Below are 27324 nucleotides of genomic sequence, written 5' to 3'. Positions count from 1 at the left end.
ACACTGATTTTTTATTAAAGAGGAATGTGGCACATGCCCAAAATATAACAGGACAATAAGCCAGTCTTGGAAGAATACCTTATTTGGGGCAACTTTCCTTTTATTACTATTCTATAGTAGATCATGTCCTGGTGTCTGTTTCTGTGCTCAGTTTTGCAGGACTGTAAAACATAAGGGATATAACCTCTCTGTGTCTCTCCCGTTGTGGCTGTTGCTGCATGCTGGTGGGTTAGGTTACTTGTTTTTCCACTGACTGGCTCCGGCTGCCTGCTGTAATGTGCTGCTCTCTTATTGGATGCTGAGCCTTGAATTAAAAACCAGCACCAATTGTGGAGGTTGTGCTTTTAGTTCTACTTTCACAAGTAAGGGAATGAAGGATTTGTTGCCAGAAACCAGATTTATAAGAGAATTCCTGGTTATTCTGGTGCTCTTGTCACATCTTACCACGTACCATTCTGAGATAATCAGCCTGCACACTTTACCACTAGCCTGCTGTGGAAGGAGCAGCTGCACAGCACTGGTGGTAACAATTTAAATTGTTCCCTTTTGCACTCTGGTTTTAATCCAGAGCAGAAAAGTGCTGGTCAAAAATAATGGCAGCAAGAACACTGTTAGACTGATGTGCTTGTAAAAGTACCTGAACTGGAAAGCACTGTGCTATCACAGTTCCTCATAGAGAACCTTTCTCCAAAAATGATTAAAATATAATAGATATCGAAGATAGTCTAGGATTTCTTTTAAAAATGCCTGGATATGTAAGTTGTCTCAATTCCTTTTTTGTTGAACGCTGTTTTTTTTACATAATGGAATTGCACATATCTCTGAAATATGATATTTATTCTGAAAACTAGGATGGCACAGTAACAGATACGTATGATACAGCATATCTCAGTGTAGTTTAAACAGCAGAATAGACTTATGGGACTCTTGCTTATATTAAGTAAAAGTAGCATTATTTCCTTAGTAACACGAAGCAAACAATCTGAATATTTTTTGTTATTCTTGAATAACAATTCACACAAAAATGATGAAATAACAGACGTTAACACCTTTACATTTCATTAAAACAACAGATAAACTCTGTAAGTAAAATTATGTTTTAAACTTTTTCTTTTCCCTATTTTTCTCTTTATTTTATCTATAAATGAGGAGGTGACTAAGAAGCTGTCAACTTGCCAGGTATGTTGACACACATCGAAAAGCTTCTTTCTGTCCATCTTTGCTTGGCAAAGATAGAGCCCAAGATAGAAGCAGAAATATGTATATAGAGTATTAGATTCAGGCTTTGCATAGCAATAGTATCAATGTTGTTTGCTTTAAAATTAGAAGAGTAACATGAAATATGCGTGTAAAATTGTATAAAAGTAATTCTCCTATTTCATAATGTTGGCCCATGGCATCAGAAGTGAACAGCGGTGGAATGGCAGGTGGGGTTGAACCTTCCCACCAAGACTCTGTTAACATTCTATTGCTGTGTGACAGAGAGCAGTCTGACTAAATGGCGCCTGACAGAGAAGTGCAGAGGAAGCAAAGGTGTGGAACTGAATTCACAGTTGGTAGCGTGAATTCAATGTGAATTCAGTTCCAGTTGCAGACAACAGAGATGTGATAGGCCAATGGGGAATGGCTTTAAACTGAGACAGGGGAGGTTTAAGTTGGATATTAGGAGGAAGTTTTTCACTCAGAGGGTGGTGACGCACTGTATCAGGTTGCCCAAGGAGGCTGTGGATGCCCCATCCCTGGAGGCATTCAAGGCCAGGCTGGATGTGGCTCTGGGCAGCCTGGTCTGCTGGTTGGTGATCCTGCACATAGCAGGGGGTTGGAACTCGATGATTGTGGTCCTTTTCAACCCAGGCTGTTCTGTGATTCTGTGAAAAACAAGTCAAGTTCCAGGCTGCCATGCACACATAGTGGAGATTTTTACGTACACAGCGTGCAGGCTCTTGTTCATCGCTGGTGAAAATGCCTTGCTAGTGGGGGTAACTGTGTTGAAAAATAGTGTTTTATAGCTGAGAATTTGATCTGTTAAATGGAGTTATGGTATTCTTTGTATGTGTTGTAGTTTCCATGAAAATAAATAGGAGGAATTACTTTTGGAGGGACATACAGGTAAACAGTACATAGCACAAATAACCTAATTGGTACTCTGAAGATGTTGATCATATCCATTAAGAGGTTTTCCAAAGAAAGTTATTTCCCACAGACATAGTTCTAGGCTAATCTTCATTTTCCTTTTTTTTTTCCCATTTTTCTTCTAGAAATTACTGAGAAAAATCTTTCTTAGGCCAAGCATTGTTATTTACTTGTTCTCAAGTGTCTGGGAAAAAGGGTGATATTGCCAATCGTAGAGTCATAGAATCACTCAGGTTGGAAAAGACCTTAAAGATCATCGATTCCAACCACAACCTAACCATACTACCCTCACTCTAACAACCCTCTACTGAATCATGTCCCTGAGCACCACATCCAAATGGTTTATAAACACATCCAGTGATGGTGACTCAACCACCTCTCTGGTAGCCTATTCCAGTGCTTAACAACTCTTTCTGTAAATGTTACACAAAATTTACATGAAATGTTATTGCAGAAGTTTTAATTTAAGGAGATTTGAATAGCGATTAAGTGGTGTGTCTTCCAATATAGCAAATAAAATCAAATGAGACTGTTGGTTGGCTTACAGCATAACAATTCTAAACAAATTTATTATAATGAAGGGAGGTGTGTGCTTTCTCCGTCTAAATAAAAACAGTGAGTTGCAAATTTCAGATCAGGACACAATCACTGAGGTCTTGATCCAGTGTCCAAGAACTTGATGAGTTTGGTGTCAGTTTCAGCAGGAGCAGGACACGGTCTGGAGTGTTTTGAGGATATCACATTCTGATGACATGGTCTGAGAGTCACACTATGTGTCCAACTTTGCCATTTTACTCAATTTCAGGAGACTTTAAAAGTATTCTCTACAATGCAAACTTGCTCATTTTCACTTTTTTGTTTTTTGGCCTTTCATACATTGCTACACCTCGTAATACAGTATTTCTTCTCTCTGATATTTCTCATATGCGAGTCTGCAAGAGGCAGAGAAGTTACAGTCTCAACAGAGACTGAAATTTTATTTCTCTTATATTGTGTTTAAAGTCCCTTCAGTTAAAATTTGCAAGCCAGCTGAAATTCAAAACATTGGCTTTTGCATTCATTCAAATTCTGTAGCCCAGTTGTACTTGACTTACAAGTGTTTGTGAGATAAGCTGTTAAGGGAGATTCTGTTTTTCCATGAATTGGAAAATTGGCAATATCTTGTATTCACATGGAGTAGGTGTGCCTGCCTCTTGTCTTTTGTTTGCTTTTAATACTGTTCTTCCATTTTACAAAGTCCTTAAGGATGTGCTGAAATAAACTAAGACAGGTTGGCCATTGGCATGCCATAAAAGCAGGGAAAAAAAGGCACCAACTGTCAATCAGCAATCAAAAAGGCCATTGCATACCTTGTCCTAGGAAGATGCCAATTACTGAATTTCTCTGTCAACAACAACACACACTTGTTAATTAGCAAAAAGCACATACACTGACTAACAAAACACGCTGATCTCTTTACCATTCACTGATACTCATGCCCATGGTCACGGCCCTTGGCTCTTGCTTTAGTTGATTGCTCTACTGGGAGACTGGGAGACGTGGGTTACATTTTCTGTGTGAAACAAGAACGTAGAAAGAAAAATAGGAAATAATGAACTCAAAATTGAATAGCAGTAAATCTGAATGACATTCTAGGGAAAAGCTGCAGTGTTAGCCTCTTTTGCTATTACCTCTAGTAGCCTTGAAGCTCCCTCTTGAAGAAAAGCTAACAAAGCTAACTGATGAATGAGAGATGAGTATAAGAAAAAAGAAAGTAGTTGTAGAGGGAAGAGCTGACAATGCATTGTACTTAGGGTTGGGAAAGGTCCCTTTTAAAAGATTAGTTTCAGTGAGTTCTCCACTTCTTGACCAGAAAAGACATATGGCAGAAATGTAAGTATGCAAAAGTCTTTTTGAGGGCAGAGATGAGTGGGAGGAAACCTGTTAAGGATATCAAACCAATATGACTAAAATGTTAAAATGTATAAATGAATTCATAACACTAAACTTTTTTTGTTATTAGAGAGGCTTGTATACATTTTGGTTTAGTGTTGAAAGAAAATTTGTTCTTCCAGGAAGAACAGAAAAAAGGACAGAAAGAGAAAAGTCTTCCTGTTTTTGAGGATGCCTGACAAAGCACATAGCAGTGAAATACAAAAGGCCTTGTTCTAATTGAATTACAAACTGTGTAATAGTTTAAACTGCACCAGCTGGTCTTATGAAGCTACCATATTCCTTGGAGACATGTTCTTGGATTCTCTTAAGAATCTTACTAGGCCAGTTCAGCGTTGCCTTCAGAGACTTTGTGCTGAAATAGCAAGATGTATAGCTTAACAACTTGATCTTTATTAAACAATAACTACAGTGAAGTAAAGCATATGGTGTTTGTGCTTGTGTGTGTTTAACTTATAATAATTCGTATTGTAACAGCATCTTTCTTTCTCCCTGTGTCAGTTCCTCTGCTGTTTTTGCTTCAAGTTGTCAGATCGGATGCAGTCACAGCCCTATAGTTACCCACTTTAATGTGGATGGGAGTCACATGGCAGCTCTGTCCTAAATGTTTTAATTAGTAAGTTGTGTTCTTCCTGGGAGTACTTGTTGTAGATGAAGCTTATCAATTCATTGCTGATCAGAACATCATGGGAAAAACAGGCTTGGGAGGTTTGTCAAGCTCTATAACTTAACTGCAATCAACTGAGCAACAGACTTACTTGAACTTTCACCAGAGAAGTAAATAACTTCCGCAGTTGGTTCTGCACAAGGTTGACTTTAGATACTTAATTTCACTTTAGTAACTTAATTCCTGTATGTCAGAATCTATAGCTGTATAACTCTGGGTTACTTATACCACTGAGGGCATTCTTCAAGTTTATAAAACAAAGAGGAAGATTTATTTTTGGTAAGATGCATACATTATCCTTGGTTCTCTCCCTTTTAATGCTGCAGTGAGAGAACATACTGATCATAGTCAGGTGTATCTTACCGTGTCGAAGTAGCAACGCAGGTTAACTTAATAAAGTCTGAATTCCAGACATGAGCGTTATGGTCTGATATAAGAATGCATATGTACTTCTCTCTGAAAACAGACCTGTAAGGTGTAAATATTCTTCGTTAATTTTACATAGTGCCTTTTGAAAATTTGAATTCTAATTGTTAATCACGAAGTAACTTGCAATATAAATGCCACAGTACAAGTCTGGTGGGCAGAGTGAAGTCTAGATTTACTGTGAGGTCCGAATTTATTCTCATACTTGATGTACCTATACATCCCATGGAAAGAATGTATGAAATATATTTGTGACGTGAACAACTGATGTACAGCAAAAAGCATTGCTGTGGGGGAGAGATACTTTCCTGTGTCTTTGGAAATCAGATTGTGGGACACAAAAGCTGACACCATCCGCTTTCTCGTGCTATCTCAGGGCACCGACTGCCTGACGTACCCTCAACCTGGTAGATCTAGCCATTACCAATGGTATCGCAACCTGTTGGAAAGCCTTCCCTTTCATCTTCTTAAATTATTTATGTGATGTTTAGTTTTGTTTTGTTTTTCCTTTTTTACAGTACTCTATAACTTCTCTCAAGACTATCCCAGAATTATGTAGAAGGTGTGATTCACAAAATGAAGACAGATCAGGTATGATCCCCACTTCTGTCCACCCATCACTTTCTAGGCTGCTTTTTATCACTTACAACTTGGCAACAGTTTCTTCTTGGCAATACTCTATTGTTTTGTTTTCTCTCATTTTTGTGCAGCTTTCTGGAAGCTTGATTTTTTTTTTTTTTATTTTATTTCAACAGATGTTAGTTTATTAGAAGGAAAAAAAGTTCCAAAAAAAGATTTGGCTGCATACAGATAAGTGTAGGGCTTCATCTCAGCAGCTCCAAACCACAGTATATGCAACAATTTACTTGAAAACCTGAGAAACCATTGGTGACAAGATGTAATAATGTAGGCGCCAATGAAAAAATGTTGGATACATTTACTACCCATATGGCCATGACCAGTTTGAGGGATGATGTTTTGCCAGAGTCTGAAATTGTATCAAGGATGCTACATGATAGAATCTACTCTAAGGCATACTGTAATAGTTAAGATTAAAGCAGAGTTTTTGAGTTTAATAGTGTAAACTAAATGAAGAATCATGGCATGTATATGAGAACCAGCTGGGGATCTTCCATCCTCCTGCCCTCCCCCTGATAAAAAGTGCATTCAGTGCTATTTTTCACTCTGTTAATCAGATTAATCCCCTTTTGTTTTTCTCTTCCTGATGGAGGAGAAATGAATTGGTGAGAGAGCATTTTTGTTCAGCTGTGAGAAGTTTATTGTGCTTTCATTTGATGTTTTAATTGAATATTCATTGATGTTGTGGAATCAAATATTTTTATAACATAAAGGGCAGACTTGGAAGTTGTGGGACGAGGAAAGACTTTGGGAGCTGTGCTATACTTTGGCAAATTTCATGTCTTGATTTCCTTTCAGAGTACTGTAGATTTCCAAGGGGCATTACTAAGCTGAATCCTTACATGAGCTAGTTCCTCTGCCAGAGTCATAAAAGCCTGGTCTGCGTAGCCCTGTGCCACTGCTCCAGGTAGCAAAGGGCAGTTTTCTTCCCCTACATTCTTTCTACATTCTTGTAGAGTCTTTGCCCACACCTGAGGACAGCAGTGATTGTGCTCCCAAAGTTACGTCTTGTAAGCAAAGATGCGAGGAATAAGGGAGACCCCCAGTCTTCTCACCAGCACTTTTCTCTCTGTCCCATCCATGCCCTGTCTTTTCTCTGTCTTCCCCTGCCTTCCCCACTTGCATCCCACATCTTTGCTGTCCTTCTCCCATGTCCTTGCCACTATCCTCCCTCCTGTTCTCACACTCTACACATCCTCTGCCCTGCATCCTTCTCCCCAGAAGTTGTCTCTGCTGTTGTCCCTTCCTGTTCTCCAGTTTCCCTTTTCTCATCCTACACTCCCATCTCTTTCTTTCTCTTTTCTCTCACTTTCCCCAACCTCTTTCCCATTTTTTCCTCTTGCGACTCACATTTTGTCCCATTCCTCCTTGCATAAATCCCTCATTCATCCCACCAAACCTTTCCCAATATTCTTTCTACATTATGTCTAGACCCCACTTTCTCCCATTCTCCTCACTATTATCCCCACCACTCTTCTCCCTAGTGGTCAGCACTCTCCTTCTTGCTTCCTTCATTCCATTCTCAGTGCACATGATTTCCCCTTTCATTTTCTCCCACAGTATGTTAGCATTATCAGTATTAACAGCTGATCATTTGGTGGCACGGCATTATATCGTCTTTTCACAAAGAGTTAAAGTCATTCATGCACACAGCCGCTTCAGGAGCAAGATGAACAAAATAAAGAAAGCAAGAATAGCCCCTAAGAAACATTGTGCTCCTTGTTCTGTTCATGAGAACTGCTCAGCCAGAATGGCAGCATCTCTATCTGCCTTCAGGAAGAAAAGTATCTTCTTTTTAGAGTAAAATGCTGGCAGATAGCAGGATGAAGCATTGGTAGTGAGCTCTTCCTTGAAACCACAGGATACTGACAGTTATTTTCTAGTTCTGTTGTTTAATGATTGTCTCTGCAGTCAGACATTTTTCAATGATGATTTTAATTACATCTCCACTCATCCATTGCCTTGAAAAGGAGCTGGCAGAAGTAAATGCAGGCATTGCTGGAAGACAGTAGCAGTGCTGGGGAGTCTGCCAGTGGAAGTTAATTCAGAGCTTTGGATAAAATTCTGGAGTCAAAAAATAGGTCTTTAGCACTGATAACAATATTGACAATCTGGAAGCAGAAGTGAAATCTGTTTTTTTCACTCCACTTATCACTTGTGAGTTTATGGATTGGAAATGGTACTAAAGTCTATTTATTTTTTTCTTAATCACTGAATACGCACACTTAATGTTGTACAGGAAGATACCGCTTTACATCTCTGCACAGATTTCATTGAAATATCAGTGGAACTGCATCAGTAAGCATTGCGTTAGGCTCAATCTGTTGATTTTTCATATTACTTCTGATGCAGCCTCCTGCATTAATGGGCCATTAAGAAAGTTCCACATATAGTTGCTACTGTTCACAATTTATGATGAGGATAAACTGTGTCATATTAGTGTGCATAATATTCCTGCTATTTCGTGTTTGTATTCAGTAGCAATTTAAGTAATCACACGGAGAAAAACAGATTTTTCAAAGAACTTGTCCATCTTCTTGCCTTATATGGACACCTGTATAGTTAGAGCTTAAACTTTTTTCTCTAAAACTGAGACAGTTGTGGAAGTAGAACTCTACAAGGATTATTTGTTAAAGGAATTTAAGTATGACATGTTAGTTGCCAGACTAGACATGCCAGGACACTAAAACCATAAAAAACAGCAGCCTATTTCAGCCTTAGCTCAGAAAAAAATATTTGGTGCACTAAAGCAATTAAGCAAGAAGTGTAAGTAAAATAAGTTTCAACTTTAATGTATACGTAACTATGAAGACAATAATTTTCATCACAAGATTGATTTAACAAATTTAAAGGACAGTTCCTTTTTCTGGAATTACATTTTTTTAATCATATGGCTAATTATATGGAGGTTTAACTATTCCTTGTTCTCAGGTAAGTTTAGTAAATAACCCAATAAGTACCTTTTTTTTTCTTCCACATTTGAACTAAACATTGAATAACGTTAGCAATACATGAAGTGTTTGATTACGTTTTCCAAATTGCTCTAAACTCTTCTAGGAAAACATACTGGTGTCTGTGAGTCAGTATCCTTGTTCATCTATCTCCTGTAAATTTTTAATCAGTTTTTTTTTTTTAACTGTTTATTTCTGTCTCTCACCTTTGGTCGAATTTCTTGTTGTTTTGGATGAGGACAAGTTAAAAAGTCAGAGAGATTGCTTTCCTCCATGTAGTCCTTTCTCCTCACACTCCCTCTGCCTTCTCCCTTCCTTTTCTGTACTGACTGGCTGTGAACACGGGAGGGTCCTCTGTGCAAGATGCGTCTGGAAGCTGTGCAATAGAATCTCAGCATGACCTCTTTGTGTCCTTCCTCAGAGTGAGGGATTTCTGACTCAGGAAAATTCCAGGGGACTTCCGGAACTGAAGTGTGTCTGCCAGTGCCCCCAGATTGCAAGGTAGAAGGTTTTCAGGATGGGAAAGAAGCTGCAGGCCAGAGGTATAGGTGCAGGATTCGTAGGCCAAATCCTGTTTTATCCACAAGAAAGTGAAATTGAGGATAATCAGCTTTTCTTCCATTATGCTTAAAGAGAATGATCACCATAGCTAGAATAATAACCTCTAAGAAGGACATTGTTCATCTTCAGAAACAGAGAATTGAAGAGTATAATATAAATATCAACTCAGCTTTTTATTTATTTATTTGTTTGCTTGTTTGTTTCTGAAATGAAGTGTTAGCTGGCCTGCCCATTGATTTCTGGCAACAGAAATCAGTTTTTTATGCTTCTGTTATTAAGCATGAAATTGCTTGCTTTCTCTCTGGGCAGATTTTCTATGGCCACTTGAGCAAATGGTTCAAGACATCTCATGGAATCATAGAATATCCTGAGTTTGAAGCAATCCTCAGGGAGGATCATCAAGTCTAACATCTGTTTTTCAACAGACTTCCATGAACCATATCATTGTGCCGAAGAATATTCCGTCAGCTACAGTGACTTTCGATTGTCCTTAAGTATATATCTCAAATAAGAACAATATTTCACTCAGGATCTTTTTTTCCTGTAGTTAAAAGCAAATTCGTCTTTAGTGTCCAACAGTTATCTTACTGCAGAGGCCAAAGCCGTCATTACAGACTCACAAAAGAGTTCGAAAGATAGGTTTTCTATTTAACAAAATGAAATTAGTATAAAATGCTAAGGAACATAATAATAAGGAACATAATAACATGACAGACAGTTTTTATCTCAAGCTGTTGGTTGTTAACTATAACAAAAAATTAAAATGAAAATTTGATTTTGAGGCAAAGTGTTTATTCACTGACACTCTTATTAATGTTTTGATGACCTGGAAAATATGTACTGTTATTTAAAAGGATAGATTATTATTTATCCTTGTTTCTGTCATTTCTAGAGCCTTTCTTTCCTTTTATCCCACTTAAATGGGAACAATTCCACATTCATTTTATCAACACATGATTGTTCTTTAATTCAGACTCTCCTGCCTTAGGGTTTACATTAAAGAAGTCTAAAATGCACTCCTGAAGATTATTAATATATTAAAACTGGAGAACAGTGCCACCTTCTGTTAAAATTGTTAAATATTATTTCAGTTATATTAATGAAATCATAATAGGTAGTTATTCAGATGTAGCTTTTATTATTTATTGATATGCAAGGGCATCCCTTTCTTCACCTCTTGGAACTTCCATATTGCTGCTAGTGTTGGAGATGAATGAATGCTAAAAAGTGAGAGAAAATTTCTCAAAATTACCCTCATGTAGGCAAAACCTTGCTGTCTGTGTATGTGATCAGTATCTTGGTGCTCTAAATGGATCTGGAATAAGTACAAGACTTAACTGACTCAAGATGCTCTATTGAAGTCATATTCTAAGGAAGATGGTCAGGTATTTATTTCAGAGGACAGTAAAATTCCCAATGTGAACCTTTTTTATATATAGTGACCCAAAATAATTAAAGAGTGATGCGGTGTTATTAAAAAATAGATATGGGCAGTTCTCAGTGGTAATCTGAGACTTCCTTAATGGTGATGACTAAAGTAGAGTAAACTCCCAGTTTTCCTTGTAAAGTAGGAAGTATTTCAAGTAAGGTCATTTGAATGCATTCATCCTTTGGTGGCAATAGAGCCAACCTAGCAAAGTTTGCTCTTATAAACAATCATAGCCTAAACATTAAAGAAGCTCTTCACTGTGTTCTCAGCAAGGGCAGGGAGTATCTCCTGTATTTTCAAATACTTACTGAAAAGTTCTTATGGCAAAAGCTGTCTCTTCTTTTGTCTTCTGTCAGTTTTACACATTATTTCCAGTCTTGCTACTACCTGCAAAAAGGAATTCTTTTTTCAGAGTCGTTACATCTTCCTTTACACAATAACTATGTCAGAAGGCAAATCTGAAGGATATTTTGTCCAACTTCCTGCTCATAGTAGGTCCAGTTACAAGAGCTTTCTCAAGGATCTATTTTCCAGATGGCTCTTACTATAAAGAACTTTGCAACCATGATACTTTGAGAAAGTGTTATTAGGGAAGCAATCATAGTAATAAACGTATTCAACTTCAGAATTTCGTAGACTTTTGAAAGGCCAACTAGATATGATTAAATCAGGAGATAGCCTTACCATATTGTAGGACTATCAAATTCAGAGCTCAAGCAAAATACTGTTCTCCATTTACTCACAATTTTCCTTCTGTTTTCTGACTGTTTAGATACGGATTTTACAGAAAGCAAAGGCTGAAGTACTGAAAATTTAGAGTTACTACAGTCTGGCTCAGGTCACCGGGCAAACGTAGCATTAGTGTCATTGATTACTGATAACTATTTGGATAAAGGGAAGTCATGCAGTTCTTCTGCTGGACGGTGGTTCAACACAGCTGACCATAATAAGATCCTGATGTCTGTGTTGAGAAAAGATAGCCAGCTGAAAGGGCTCCATGGTGATATAAAATCATAATGAGGATCACCCATAGAAGAAGAGGATTTAATAATTTAATACACCTTTTCAGTTGTATTACACAAATATCTATCTGTCTAACGATCTAGTAGAACAACGTGGATTCAATGCCAACTGATGTAAAAATTGACCCTTATCTTTACAGCCATTTCCTGCCTGCCTGTACCATTGCCCATTCTATATCCGAGCTGTTCACTAGTAGCAGTTGTGACTGCAGTTAGTCAAAGCATTAATCTAAATGAGGCCATAGTGATGGTGGCAGAAAAACACTTTCAGAGGTTTGACCATTTCATCAGATCCACAGTCAGTCAATGTCCTGCAAAGGTGAACTGTTCTGGGTTCTCTGTTAGGTGGATCCATGAAGATCTTGTGTGGATCATCTACAAACAACACTCCATTATGGTCAGTTTCATTTGGACATATACTGTTTGGCATACAACCCTTTGTCACCACCTTGTGTTACAAGTGCTGTAAACCTCAGGAACCCATCAGCAGTTAAAGAATGTTACCGAACCCTTATGCCAGGGAGACAGGCTGAAATTCTGTGAATTTCTTCTGTAGTTTCCATAGAGACCTGAAGTAAAAGATTTGTTCTTTGTTAGTTTCACTAGAGTCAAGACAGTGTAAAGGTATTCGTATGTCAGGCTTCAGGTTGCATGTATCCCAGCTCTGCCCTCTTAATTGCCCATAAAAATTTATCTGTGCACTGGCATAGATAAAACTCTTTGAGGAAAACTCTTGTTTTCCCTCAGATGCTCATATATCAGGTAAAACTCTCCATCATAGCTCTTCACACCTTCAATACTTAAATAACATTGAAAAATACTTTCAAGTCAGCAGATGCTTCCAACTGGAAACTATCATTATCTCTCTGAGCTAATTCCTAAAATCAAATATGACAAAGTGATTGAATTGCCAGCGAAGTTCCTTTTACATCACCCCTTTTCTAATTATTTGTCCTCCACAGTTCTAGGGTGCCTTTAAGTGAATGAAATTGTAAATAGGCCTTCAAGCCTCTTTATTCAAATCTTGTGTTTTCTGTTCCTCAAGGTAAGCACAGAGCATAATACATGGTGAAGAACTACTTTCACAAATGTTACCCTTCCAGATTTTCCTCAGATACTATTCCCTTTCATGCTGAGGAAAATATTCAGTACCTCAGGTCTATCAGACCTATACTTCTGTACTGATGACAATGAAAAGTCTTCGAGTTTTTTTGTTGCTCTCCTTGTCTAACTACACTAGCATAACAGTAAGATCATCCAAGTCTCTCATGTTAGTGATTAAAAGTTAAGGAAAAAAATTTGACAACACTGTTGAAAAAAATACATTTTGTTGTCACCATTTTACATTTGAAATATTGGTGCATGGAAGAGATAGGGCTTATCCAAGAATATATCAGAACTATTTGTCACATTCTGGAATCACATTAGCTGTTCCACTTTCTGGTCCACTGCTTTTAGCTCAAGACATCTTTTATTGCTGTTTATAAAAGAATCAAACAGTATTTATTTGACCCAGACATTCAATGGCCCTTGTCCGAGTTCATAAGTAAGTGTGGAGAAATGAATGAGAGGCTTTTCCTCAGGAGCAGCTGTTGAAGACGATGCATGTAACTCTTGCCATACCCGTGTTTTGGAAGACACAGACATTGCATTTGCTTTCTCCAAGAGCAAGCAACTGAAAACAGGATGGAGGAGTGTCTAGCAATGCCCTGCTCTGCTCTGGCCAATGTTCTCAGTATTTTGTAGCGGAAAACCATGCTGTAAGCACCTAAACAGTAATTTTGAACATACAGCATCCAAGTGCTTTCCTCACTACTGCTTATGCGGTTGGGTGCCATTTTCTAATCCTTTATTAAGTGCAGTGTAAATTCATCATCCCAATTAAGCACAGAACACATTCATAAGCCAGTAGAAATACTGGTAATTGTTGTCAGTGTCCCAGTTTGTTTTTCTGGAGATAGCATTTGTAAAGAGCTGCTCCTCCAGTATGCTGGGAAGAAAAACAGTGAAGAAATGCAATGGCTTTATTCCTCTCCATTTGTGATGGAATAAAAAAAATATATGTGACTGTGCAATGGTCCAGGACAGATTTGTTACAAAGGTCATAGCTTCTTTGTGGTGTCTGATTTTACAGTTTTATCAACGGTGGTTTCTGTAAATGCTTGTTATTAAGGTTAGAAAGTGGAAAAAGTGAAGCAGTAAAATAAATGTAAGCTTATAGAAAGTGACGACAAACAAAATGTTGATGCCTTTCCCTCTGTCTAGACCCCTGTGTTAAAAACAGTGTTTTCTTAAAACTCAGACAGAATTCATTTCCATACTGAGTGCTTAATAGTTCCTGTCAGAACAAAACAGCTGGGAAACATGTGGTATCCATTTGCCTGTATCACTTGGAAAAAATTTCACATGTAAATAAAACCACATAAAAGTGTAGGCCTTTGAACCTAGAATCTTATACAATACATAAATAAGTCAGTACAGTGCATTCTTTGTATTGGCCCACAAAGTTACACGCCTTCTGATTATCATTATTTTTATTTCTTTTTCGGAAATGTATTCTTAAGCACTTCCAAAAGTATTAAGGTAATTTTCAGACATCCGTAACTACTAAGCTGTGCTAATCTTTCACTTCAAACATTAATGCTGCACTGAAAGTGTATATATCTGTTTCCTTAGGAAGGTGTTCATGGCAAATTTGACCACAGATTAGATCCCACTGATATGCAGTTAGCATGTGTAATAAATCTGCTATGTTTAAGCTACATTCTTGACTTTGAGAGTGCATTAACTCTAACTCTTAGTGTACAGTAAGTGGAGCATAGAAAGGAGAAAATGCCTAGAGTTTTTAGTGAATTTAGTGCTCTACTAAAAATAACAAAATAAAGAAAACTCTTTATCAAAGTTCAACTAATTAAAGAGAACATAAATATGACCAACTGGAACTGTAAAGAAGTGCAGGTCTGATAGGGTTAAGAGTTCAGGTGACTTGAGCTCTCTTCCTTCTCTGCAAGTCAGATTCACTGATGAAACTCCAATGTGCTGAAATAAAGCTCTAGAAGGTCCAGAGCTATAGGGGTGTGTGTGTTTGTGCATGCATGCGTGCGCATTAAGGGATGGAAAATTGGACCAAGAAGCCCAACATACAGAGGAGAAATGGAAAAAGAGACATTAAACCGGAATACGTAGGTCTTAATTTTCAAATCACTCAATCATAGAATAGTTTATGTTGGCACAGACCTCCTGAAGTCACAAAGTCCAACCTCTCTGCTTACTCAAGGTCAGCTAGTGTAAGTTGCCCAGTGCCATGTCTAGTGGAATTTTAAGTAGCTCCACAGACTGAGACTCTGGGCCACTGGTTACAGGACCAACATTGCAGCAAAAAAGTGTTTTCTTCTAAGTAAGGGCACACAGCTGTTGCTTTCCTTCTTGCATGTTCAGATGGCAGCAAAGCTAAACACGTATCTCTTATCTGGTCAGTGAACAGAACTGTGAAGAGCCTTGGCTCTTTGTTCTTCAGCACTTCCCATCATTTATTTATACACATGGAAAAGATTCTCCTGAGCCTTCTCTGGATTGAATAGTCCCAGTTCCTTCAGCCTCTCTTGAGATGAAAGAGATTCCAGTCCCAGAACCATGTTAGTGTCTTTGGGCCTGATTTATTCTAAGAAGTCCGTATCATTCTTGCACTGGGGAGCCCAGAAATGCACCCAGCACCTAACGTGTGGTCTTGCTGAGGCTGAGCAAAGAGAAAGGTTCACCTCTCTTGACTTTCTGTTTTGATGAAAACAGGATTTCTCATTCTCATATGAAAACGATATGAGTCTTCCAGAAATATTAGCCCTTAAAATACATATTGTTGTTGCTGTTGCTGAAACAGATTTTTTTTTTTGAAGCCTTTCATTGGCCTCTAAGGAAAGGCATCTTATTGCTCTGGAGCATCTTTGTGCAATTTGATATTTGCAAAAAGCAGGCAAGCAAGAATAGCTGGGCAAAGCCACTGTGAATGCCACTAGTTTTTTTAATAATGTCTATTACTTGACTCAAACTACTTTATTTATAAATGATCATAGAATCATGAAATCACACTATGGCCTAGGTTTGAAGGACCCTAAAGGTCATTGAGCTCCAGCCCCCATGCCATGGGCAGGGATGCCACCTACCAAATTGGGCTGCCCAGGACCCACCCAATGTGGCCCCGAATGCCTCCAGGGACGGGGCACCCACAGTGTCTCTGGGCAATAGTGCCTGTGCTTCACCCCCCTCTGAGTGACAATTTTCCATCTAACATATAGCCTAAATCTCCACTCCTTTATTTTAAAGCCACAGTGAAGTCTCCCTGGATCCTTCCCTTCTCCAGGCTGAACAAGACCAGCTCCCTTAGGCTTTCTCCATAGGAAAGGTGCTCAGCCCTTAGATCATCTTTGTGGCTGTCATCTCAACCTGCTTTAGATTACAAAAGCTTACAGTGTATGTCCTGTTTGAAGACTGCAGTTCTAGAGTGTCAAATTCTTCAGCTCTTAGCACAGAGTTGTGATTAAATCTTCTAAGGTATGAGTGAAATACGGTGTTGTGTTATTCAGGTTTCTGGTGCTTAGCCAGGTCTACCTTTGAAGCATATTATATCATGTCACTCATCTGGTAACGATAAGCAGTTCTAAGTCATATTCATCTGTTTTTCTAGTTTCCAGCAGCAACTGGAACTGTGGTGGCTCTGCTCTTATCGGAAATGCACAGAAACCAACAGGAATTGCAGATGCGTGCAATAAATTCAGACCAGTGAAGAGGGTTTCCCCATTAAAGCATCAGCCGGAGAGCTCTGAGAACAATGAAAGTGATGACCAAAAGAACCAGAAGGGTGAATACCAGAAAGGCAGTGACTCTCAGCCTGCACCTCCAAATGATGACCAGAGCCCAGGAGAAGGAGAAAACCTTAAAAGTAAAAACATTGAGCCTACTGTTCTGCTTGGGGAGCTGGAGCACTATGACCTGGATATGGATGAAATTTTGGATGTGCCTTACATTAAATCAAATCAGCAACTTGTTCCTTTCACAAAGGTAGCCCCTGAGAAAAAAATTTCTGGTGTATGCTCAACAGTGAATGGTGTTAGTGGCAAGACCTGCTCTACAGAGAGCACAGAGCCTGCTGGGGTGACACAGTTCTGTGTTCTCTCTCCTGTGAAAGGCTCTCAGCTGAGAAAAACGCAGCCCATTGTTGTTGATCAGCACAAGCATTTAACAGAAGAATTAGAGCTTTCCCAGCCTTTAGCGAAGTGTAGCTCAGTCCATGAATCTGAAGCCCAGGGCAAAGGGTTCCTCTGTAGGACATTTGTTGGTCCTCAGACTCACAAAACTGGGAAGACTATGCCAAACTGCCACCTAAGGACTTTTCACCTGCAGACAGCAGTGGCAGAGAGCAAGCAGCTTGAGGAACTGAATATGAGCTGGAGCAGGGCAGGGGGGCCAGAAGAGAGGAGTGAAGAGGTGAAAAAATTTAAGAGCATCTTAAACATTGTAAAGGAGGGGCAAATATCATTACTGGTAAGTATCATCTTTTTTCATAAACCACATAGAATAGGGGAGTTCTGTGCTGTGGTTTGTTTTGCTGGCAAAGCTTATAAAGTGTGCATTTTGAATCACCACTTGTTTTATCTTGTATGCTCCTTAGAAATTTGGGTGAGTGATCTTCCAAAGGCAAGGTTTTCATTTCTAACTCAAGTGTATAGCAGAGATGAGATACAAGATTGCTAGCTTATGTAGTATTCTGAAATCTTGTACAGGATAGGCATCGTAACTGTAGAGTTCATTTGTATATCGAATTTAAATCTTAGCTGGGTTTTGTTTTTCAAAACATTTGTGGGTTGCTTTGTTCAATTATTGGTGGTTTATCTCAGTTGTTATTTGGGGGCTGACAGTGGGAACAGAGGACCTTCTGTTGTATTCTGATTATTATTCAGGAGCGCTTATGCTGACTTGTTACAGCAGCATTCTCAGACAGGAGTTTTCTCTAACACTCCATTGGCCTCTGACCTGTATGAAGTTTTCAGTAATTCCAGCTATGTGATCAGACACTGTCGATGATGTTTCCCGGAGTAACGAGATTCAAGTGAGCACAGTGATGCAGAACACGTGATCCCCACTCAGAATGGCTGGAGGAGGTCCAGCATCCATAAAACTGTTTTTGTTAGATTTTTGTTTAGCTTCTCTGTTTATCAGTCTAGTTCAAGCACAAAGGCATGCTACTAGCATAGCAGCAAAAACAAAGGCAGACATTCAAAGACTAGGCAGGGACAGGAGAGTACATTAGAATACTCTGCAAGAAATAAGAGTAAATTTGCCCCAAATTGTGAAATGTTGGTAACTGGTAAAAACAAAGCAGACAAACAAAAAATAAGGGCATAGTAGGTAGGTGGGAGAAAACACATACTTTTTTTCCAAACAAGTCAAAACCTCTGAGTCAAGTGTATTCATCAGCAAGTGGTCTGGCAAGTCTGCACAGCTCTAGGAATTTACCACTGTTACTGGAGTTTATCAATCCAATTGTTTTGTCTGAAAATTAGACTTGGGCAGGAGTCGTGTATTAAGTCATGGTTGTGACTTTGGGTAAATATTCCAACAAATTATTTCTGTAATGGAAACAAGCTACCAAATAAAAGACTTCTTGTGTTTTAGCTGTGTTTTAGATGACGCTAAATACAAGCTGACACTTTTGTGATGAGCAAAATTAAACAGCTACATTTTAGGAGTCAGTCATGGATGTTTCCTGTTCAATGACTCATTATTATAATGCCAAAAAAGAAGAGATAGAGAAAACAACTGTAAGTAGGCAGAATTTAGGAAAATGCAGATGTTTTTACCAGTTCTTTGTTGGACTATAAGCTAAAGCTACTGAAGATCTTGCACTGTTATATGCCATTTGCACCAGGAAAGAAACTAAGCAGTGAATCTAGTCAATGAGCAACCTGCTTCTGTCCTTTTGCTAATGGTAGCCAGGTGCTGTACAAATGAAAAGCTTCTGATTTTGAGATATGAAAGAACATAGCTATGGGAAAATGTCTTTGTCTTATATCTTGGGTTCTAAGGCTTAAACTTCACAGTATCTTTTCATCCTTAGTTGTAACTAACATAACACCTTCTTTAACAGCCACATTTAGCAGCAGATAATCTGGATAAGATTCATGATGAATGTGACAACAATCTGTTGCATGTAGCAGCATCAAAAGGACATGCAGAATGCCTGCAGCATCTCACTTCTTTGATGGGTGAAGACTGCTTGAATGAAAGAAACATGGAGCAGCTAACTCCAGCTGGTTTAGCAATAAAGGTAACTCAATCTCTGTCTCTACTGTAGTGTGACATAAGGGCAATTTAGCTTCTTTCTGTGATTTGAGTAGGTAATAGATCCAGCAGGATGTTATTTTTCAAGCCTCTTGTTAAATGGAAAAAGAACAGTACCATTTAAGCCAATAAGTCTGTTATGATGTGGGATACTATGTCAGCTATACAAATAACACTGATGTTTTGTATGTTGCTGTCACTGAATATCATATTTTAATCAATTAACTGACTAAAAAATTGCAGTGTTCATAGAAACATTCATATAATTTGTGCTCAGTTGTATCTGTAGGGAACATAAAAATTCTTACAAATATATGTGGGATCTTGAAAGAGAGATGCGAAACCGTGCTTACAAAGCATGAAAAAACTGATCCACATCTGGACTTGAAACTTTCTGGATGTCTGGAACAGTTGCATCAAAGTTAATATCTACATTTTTACAGAGCAATCCATAAGAAACTGCAAAAATTAGTGTGAAAGCATACTGGAAAACCTACTTCATAGCAAAGTATGGAACTGAATGGTGATTCTTGGCTAAAGTAAAATGTGCTGTGTACTGAAGGCTGGTGTAGGGCCAAACTTACCCTGAGTCTTTCATAATTAAGGTTGGATGGTCAAAGACCATTCCTCTTAGTCACTGAATACCTTAAGAACAAAAAATGGAAGTGGTGAGGACTGTTCCTGATTTTTCATTTTTTTTTATTGTTTGCTTCTTGGGAAACCTGAATAACTGACAGACAACTGGTAGATTCTAGCCTGCAGGTTTGTATCTTGGAGAGGTCATTCCAATGACCTGGTGACTGCATACTGGTCTCAGGGATTTTATTCCATTTAATGAGAATAAAGTTAAACAGATAGTTAGCGACACTAATGAATTGCTCTTATAAAAGTCATATATTTAGCTTCAGTATCCTGGCCCATGTCCAACTTGAATAATTATATTCTGCCAATTTGAAGTCTTACAGTTTTACTTGGAAGTAGTTTTCTTTCTTGTTATTTCAAGATAGGTAGATAAGACATTTATGATATAGTTATGTTTGACCTTTTTTCTCCAGAACGACTGCTGTTTAATAATCAGTTTTTGTAAAAGTTCTGTCACACCTGAGCCATGCTTTTGCCAGTAAATAATGAATTATTATAGCAAGTGATTTTGATTCAGGAGTTCTTTCTGACATAGAGCTAAAAGCTACAGTGAAAACATAACGGTATATCGTGGCCATGTTTATGGCTTATTTTTCATGACTGTGTAGAAACTCTCCATGAATTAGAAGAAAAATATGTTAATTTTAAATTTAAATTACATGATTATGATACATAAAACACATTTATCATTTAGGCATGCTTACTAATATTTGAATACAAATTTGGTGATGAAGATTTTTCTAACACAATGAAAAGAATACAAGTAGTTTCATTGATAAGAGCTTACTGATATTCAGAGAAATAGAAGAAAGTAAGTGAAGTAAAACAATGTGCACTTAAATGTGTATACACATGCTTATACATGGAAGAAATAAAATAAATATCAAATTGATTCTTTTTTTTCCTTCTTCCAATAATTTGAAATGGCTTAATATTTTTTACGTCCTTGTCCTTGTTTTTTTAAAAACAAATCTGGAACTTGAAATTGATATTTCTTTTCTTTGCACAATAACTTTTTCCTTTTTATGCATTCAGAAAGCTTTCTGTGTTCTGTCTGCTGGCTTGATTTTGACTGAGTGCTTGAAATATAAATTTTTAGCTATATAATAACCTATATATTCTATTAGCTATAACATATAATAACCTTCATGAAAATATCAGAGTGTGCGTTGTAATAAACTGCATCTGCTGAGATATAATTGTTGAAAGGGGAAACTGCAGCAAAAGAAGCTGCTAAAACGTCCTGCCTTCACACCAGCCCACAAGTAAGCTCTGAAGAAAATGTATCCATCTATTTTTGCAGCACCTACATCATACTTTGTAGAAACTTGCTGTAAGAGTGCAGATAGCACTTAAGGACTCTTGAGATTGGGATGTAAAAGGTGTTCAAAACAAGAACCACCTCCTTGTTTGTGTTTGATCACAACTGGTGCCACTAAAAAAAGGCAGAGGGTCTTAGTAATTGGAAATTTTGCTGAGAGGCACTGAGGCATCCATCTGCCTCCCACATAACTTCTCTAGAGGGGTTTGCTGCCTCTAGAAGAGGCTACCAGGTATGATAATGCCAGATGACTACTATCCCTTCCTGGTGTTTCAAACTGGTTCACACAAGGCTGTAATCAGGAAATTGAAAAATACCAAAAAAGGCTTTGCATCCCTTGGAGAGGTGTTGAGGGGACTGGGAGCATGGGTAGTGTTCTCCTGAGTCCTCAGTTGGAGACTGGGATACAGGCAGAAAGAGTAAAAGAGTCTGAGTTGCCCTCTATATTAAAAAGTGGGTAGGCTGTGAGGAGCTCCCGCTGTGTAACAGTCATGAACACGTTGAGAGCCTGTGGGTTAAGATTAGGGATGGGACCACTAAAGAGCAGCTGGTGGTTGGGGTCTACAACTAGCCACCTGAACGAGGGGAGCCTAATGGTGATGCCTTCCTGCTTCAGCTGAAATAAATGTCGCACTCACCTTATCCTGATGGGAAATTTCAACCACCCATATTTCTGTTGGGAAAACAATTTGGTGAGGTGCAAGTGTTCGGGAGACTCCCAAAGTCCACTGATGACAACTTGCAGATTGAAATATTGGACAGATCCACCAGAGGTGAACCTGATGCCCACCAGTGTTGAAGAGATCATTAAAGACATTAAGATTGGAGACAGCCTGAGCTGCAGAGACTATGCCTTCATGAACTCAAGAGAAATAGGCCTGACAAAGAGTGAAGTCAGAACCCTATACTTCAGGAGACCGATCTTGAGACTATTTAAGGAATTTCTGAAGACTAGTGAGAAGCGGCATTCCTTTGGATTCAGTGTTGGGACTGGTGCTTTTTAGCATCTTTGTACGTGGCATGGAGAGTGGGATCAAGCACACCCTCAGTAAGTTTGGAGATGACACCAAGCTGAGTGGTGCAGTTGACACATTAAAGTGAAGGGTTGCCATACAGAAGGACCTGGACAGGCTTGTGAGGTGGGCCTATGCCAACCTCATGAAGTTCAACAAGGCCAGGTGCACAGTCCTGGCTCCTGGATTGGGGCTATATCAAGCACAGATACGAGTTGGGCAGAGAATGGTTTGAGAGCAGCCCTGAGGAGAAGGATTTGGGGGTGTTGACTGAGGAAAGATTGAGCACGAGCCAGCAGTGTCTGCTTGCAGCCCAGGCAGCCAACAGTGTCATAGTGTCATCAAGAGAAGTGTGACCAGCAGGTCAATGGAATTGATTCTGCCCCTTTTCTCTGCTCTTGTGAGACCCCACCTGGAGTACTGAATCCAGTTCTGGGGCCACCAGCACAAGAAGGACATGGAGCTGTTGGAGTGAATACAGAGGAGGGCCATAAAGATAATCAGAGGGCTGAAGCACCTCCCTTATGGGGACATGTTGAGGGAGCTGGGGTTCTCCAGCCTGGAGAAGAGAAGGCTCCAGGGGAACCGTATAGTGGCCTGATAGTACCTGAAAGGGGTCTACAGGAAAACTGGGTAGGGACAGTTTGTAAGGACAGGTAGTGACAGGAAGAGGGGAAATGGCTTTAAACTGGAAGAGGGTATATTCAGACTAGATATTAGGAAGAAATTCTTTTCTGTGAGAGTGGGGAGACTCTGGCACAGGTTGCCCAGAGAGGTTGTAGATGCTTCTTCCCTGGAAACATTCAACTCCAGGTTGCATGGGGCTGTGAGCAGCCTGATGTAATGAGAGGTGTCCCTGCCTATAGCAGGGGGTTGGATCTTAGAAGGTTCTTTCCAACTTAAACCATTCTAAGATTCTATGATTTCTTGGGAAGCTGTCCTCAGAGACTAAGGACTAGAACAAAGCTGACTGCTCTTTAAGGATGCCTTTCTGAGAGTGCAAGAGCTCTCTGTTCCCAGTACAGGAAAACCAGTAGGGGAGACAGGAAACCACCATGGCTCCACAAGGAGCTGTTGATCAAACTAAGGGAAAAGAAAGGCAAGTACAGGCAGTGGAAGCAAGGTCATGTCACCTGGGAAGAATACAAGGATGCTGTCTGACCTTGCAGAGGTGGATCAGAAAAGCCAGGACACAGATGGAGCTGAATTTCGTGAGGAATGTTAATAACAATAGGAAGGTATTCCATAGGTACATTAGTCTGAAGAGACAGGCCAAAGAGAGCATCCCTCCTCTGATGAATGAGAAAGAATATGAAAGATATGGAGAAGGCTGAGGTACTCACTTAGTTCTCTACCTCAGTCTTCACTGGCAGACGGATTCTCACATTCCTCAACCTCTTGGTGGGAAACTGGGGGAGAAAAATGCCCCCCGCTATAAGGGCAGAGCACATCTGAAGTTGGCTCATGAGACTGAATGTGTACAAGTCTATGGAGCCAGACAACATGCATCCCAGGGTTCCAAGGGAGCTGGCTGAGATGGTTACTGAGCCAATCTCTATCATATTTGAAAAGTCATGACTGTCCCCAGGGACTGGAAAAATGGAAACATCGTTCTCATTTATAAGAAAGGTAGGAAGGAGGATCTGTGGAACTACAGGGATGAGCAGGAGATCTGAGACAGCTAACACAACTTCACCAAGGGAATATCGTGCTAGAATGATCTGGTGGCCTTCTGTGATAGAATGATGGCATTGGTGGACAAAGGGAAGGCAACAGATGTCATCTACCTGCACTTCCACAAGGCCTTTGACATGATCCCCTACCACATCCTTATCTCTAAATTAGAGATACGTGTATTTGAAGGGTGGACTATTTAGAGAATAAGGAATTGGTTGGAAGGTCACAGCCAAAGAGTTGTGGTCATTGGCTCTATGTCCAGCTGAGGACACCAAGTGGTGTCCTCAGCAGTCCATCTTTGAACCAGTATTCTTTAATATCTCTGACATAGATGAGAACCATGAAGATGATAAGAAGGTTGGAGACCTCATTATGTCCTTGCAACTCTTTACACAAGTATATAGTGACAGAACAAGAGGGAGTACTTTCAAACTAGAGGAAAGGAGATTTAGATTAGATGTCAGTGAGAAGTTCTTGTCTGTGAGGGTGGTGAGGTGCTGGAACAGATGGCCCAGAGAGATTGTGGGTGCTCCATCTCTACCGGTCTTTAAGGTCAGGTTGGGTGGGGCCCTGGGCAGCCTGATACAGCCTTGGTCTAGCATCTGTTAGCCTTACCTGTGGCATCAGGGAATGGAAATTGTTGATCCATGAGGTCCCTTCCAACCTGGGTGATTCTACCATTGTATGATTCTGTGATTCTATGATTACAGGTCCTAACGCAAAAGGATTAAGTGTTCAGAAAAACATATGCTCCAAAAAGTATTACTGCTCCAAAAGTAATGCCTCCTTTTTTTTATTATGTTGACTGATGATGTCCTAGGCAGATGTTGGTGATATGGCAGTAGAGGTTGAATCTTCCAGCCAATATTCTATTACATTTTCTTGCCATGAGACAGATGGCAACAGAGGGGCAATCTGGCAAAATGGTGTCTGACATGGAAGTGCATAAGAAGACAAGCTGTGTAACTGAATTCCTCTATCGGAAAAAGTATGGCCCTGACTGACCTTCATCGATCCTTACTGAACATTTATGGAGACCAAACCGTGAATGTGAGCACAGTGACATGATGGGCGGTGGTCACCTCCACTGGCACAGATTTTTGTGAGCTTTGCATGCAGGCTCTTGCTCAACACTGATGAAAATGAAGAGCTAATGGTGGAGACTGTGTAGAAAAATAGTGTTTTGTAGCTGAGAATTTGCTCTATTAAACAGTGTTACTGTGCTTTTTGTAACCGTTGTAGCTTCCATTGAAATAAATAGGAGACATGACTTTCAAAATTACTTAAATATAATAATAGCTTAATCTTGCATGCACTTTGTTATTGATAAATGAAAACTAGACCTTATAGGGAAATACACTGTTCAGCATACTTTGGCAAATGAACCTTCGCTCCAGACATTAAGTTTTGTTGTATGGGTTGTAGAAGCATAGCTATGGTTTTGTTCTTTATAATCTAAGAGTATCTAACAGGCATCAGATCGTGTGTGTAATATTTCACTGCCTCTTTAACTGATGTATGCTGTGGTGTCATTCAGCAAATATTCTGTACTGTAGTTTTACTCAGCTATACTTTTAGGAATGAGAAGATGGAAATCCCAGGGCAAGTATAAGCTGATGGCATATTGTAAATAATGTAATACTTAGATAAGATAAACAAACGTAATACTTGAGAACAGATAAAAGATGAACTGTCAAAGAAACAGAAATTTCATAACATGCTAATAATTCTAATAAGCTTCTTCATGTTAAGTAGACATGTTTGGATTGAAACAGATAAGATTTTTAATTTTTTTTCTTTGTTTAGAATGGTCAGCTGGAGTGCGTTCGGTGGATGGTGAGCGAAACAGAAGCTATTGCAGAACTAAGTTGCTCAAAAGATCACCCAAGCCTTATTCATTATGCTGGCTGCTATGGTCAGGTATGATTTTCACTTTTTCAAAAAGATTACTGAATTATTCACAAAGGAATTTCAGTTTAAAGAATCTTTATTATTTTGTGGTTCTTAAAAACAGGTAATTGTAATTAGTTCTAATGTTGAAAGAACATTTCCCACTTTGAATTTTTTTTTCATTATTCTCCTTATTAAGTCCTTTTTTTTTTTTTTTTTAAGTAATGGTTTGGGGAGGTTACATGGATTATTATGCCAGTCTATCAGTCCCATGACAATCAGGCGAATATAGCATCATGATCCCTTGCTTTGCTAGGACACGTCAGAAAATCGTCAAACTTTTTGGATAGTTCTGATTCCTTTTACAGGAGAGATTAATCTCAAAAAAAAAAAAAAAAAAAAAGGAAGAAAGAAAGAAAATTGGCATATTGAGACAATCTAGGAATTCATTATACTGGCAGTGAAGCGAAGCATGGCAAAACTTGAACATCATCTGTACAACTTTGGTTTTATTGAGAATTATGTATAAAAATATGTAGCAAACCAATCCTGTTCCACACCTAGCTTACATATAAATCTGATCATGAGAAACCACAGAAGTACAGCATTTTGGTACTTGGCTAATGTCTGGGGAAACATATACCACTCGACTGCACCACATTCTCCTCTTACAGTCTGTTTTTCCTAAACAAGCCTTACAATAACCGCTGTTCAAAAGATCTTCTCTAGAATATACTATACAAGGAATAGTAATTGGTTATTCTTCTCTAATGTTTTTGGAAGATGAGCCACTCATATCATCCATTTTCTTCAAAAGACATTAATGGGAAATGCAGAAAATATACTATTGTTGTGCTAATGCTTTTGTTGATCCAAAGAAACTTAGCTTTCTCTTTCCAGTACAAGCATGGTTGTTTCCTGCTATGCCATAAAAATATTGTGGCATGTTCCTGCTGTTAACTGATTTTTTCCAAGCACAGATTTGTAGACAGGGGTAGAAAAAGAGGAGCATATCTGGAAGGCTGTGAATCTGGAAGTCCACTCTTCATCTTGCTGCATCCTGAGCCACCACAGACACCTTTGTTCTCATGCTGTGCTAAGTCCTCTGTATCTCTCTGCTCACCTGTTATGCAGATGTCACTAGTGCAAATTAGCAATCTGCTGGACATACTGATTAATTGTCCTGCTTTCTGTAACAAGTTGAGCTTATAAAACTTTCACTGAAGATAAGGAAGCTGGGAGCCCCATCAGAACTGGATCTGAGTAGAGGTTGCTTGTTACTAGAAAGAAAGTTTGGAAGAGAAAGCTTCATATGAATTTAGGCTTGTGTCTTCGTTTCACTGATGTAATTTTTCCTCATCTCTAAATGTGTTTATACAAACTAAATCCAGTGAACTCTGTTGTTGTGTTTTTTTCAGTGAGCTATGCTGTCTACTGTTAGGAATAGTTTTGGCAGGCTTAATCCAGATATTCTTTTAGAGCAGAATGGAAGCAGCACCAGCTAAGAAATGCCAGCTATAGTTAACCATGCACAAAATGTAGAAAGGTGATATAAAAAGTGCTGCCAAATTTTTTTAGTTAGTTGAATGCCAAAGAAAGTTCACATGTAACGTCAGCTATTTTTTTTTTAATTTTTTCTTTTAATAATCTGTAAATGTCTTGAAAACATGAAGGAATGTTGAGGCT

At 38.9% G+C, this 27324-nt stretch overlaps 1 protein-coding gene across 4 annotated transcripts in view; it reads left to right on the top strand.

Annotated features, from left to right (window-relative positions):
* SNCAIP (synuclein alpha interacting protein) overlaps window positions 1-27324 on the top strand; it is a 79514-nt gene that overhangs the window by 33167 nt on the left and 19023 nt on the right. For 2 of the 4 annotated variants that reach the window (XM_052700591.1, XM_052700594.1), the window contains exons 3-7: window positions 1150-1179; window positions 5677-5749; window positions 16442-17298; window positions 18902-19081; window positions 25555-25668. In XM_052700591.1, coding sequence (XP_052556551.1) covers window positions 1150-1179; window positions 5677-5749; window positions 16442-17298; window positions 18902-19081; window positions 25555-25668 — 1254 coding nt within the window. The remainder of the gene's footprint in view (window positions 1-1149; window positions 1180-5676; window positions 5750-16441; window positions 17299-18901; window positions 19082-25554; window positions 25669-27324) is intronic. The other 2 variants (XM_052700595.1, XM_052700592.1) reach the window with 2 other exon arrangements.

The sequence above is a fragment of the Tympanuchus pallidicinctus genome, unplaced genomic scaffold (assembly GCF_026119805.1).
Source record: "Tympanuchus pallidicinctus isolate F22 unplaced genomic scaffold, pur_lepc_1.0 scaffold4, whole genome shotgun sequence".
Taxonomy (NCBI): Eukaryota; Metazoa; Chordata; class Aves; order Galliformes; family Phasianidae; genus Tympanuchus; species Tympanuchus pallidicinctus.
This window is presented reverse-complemented; position numbering and strand designations above follow the sequence as displayed.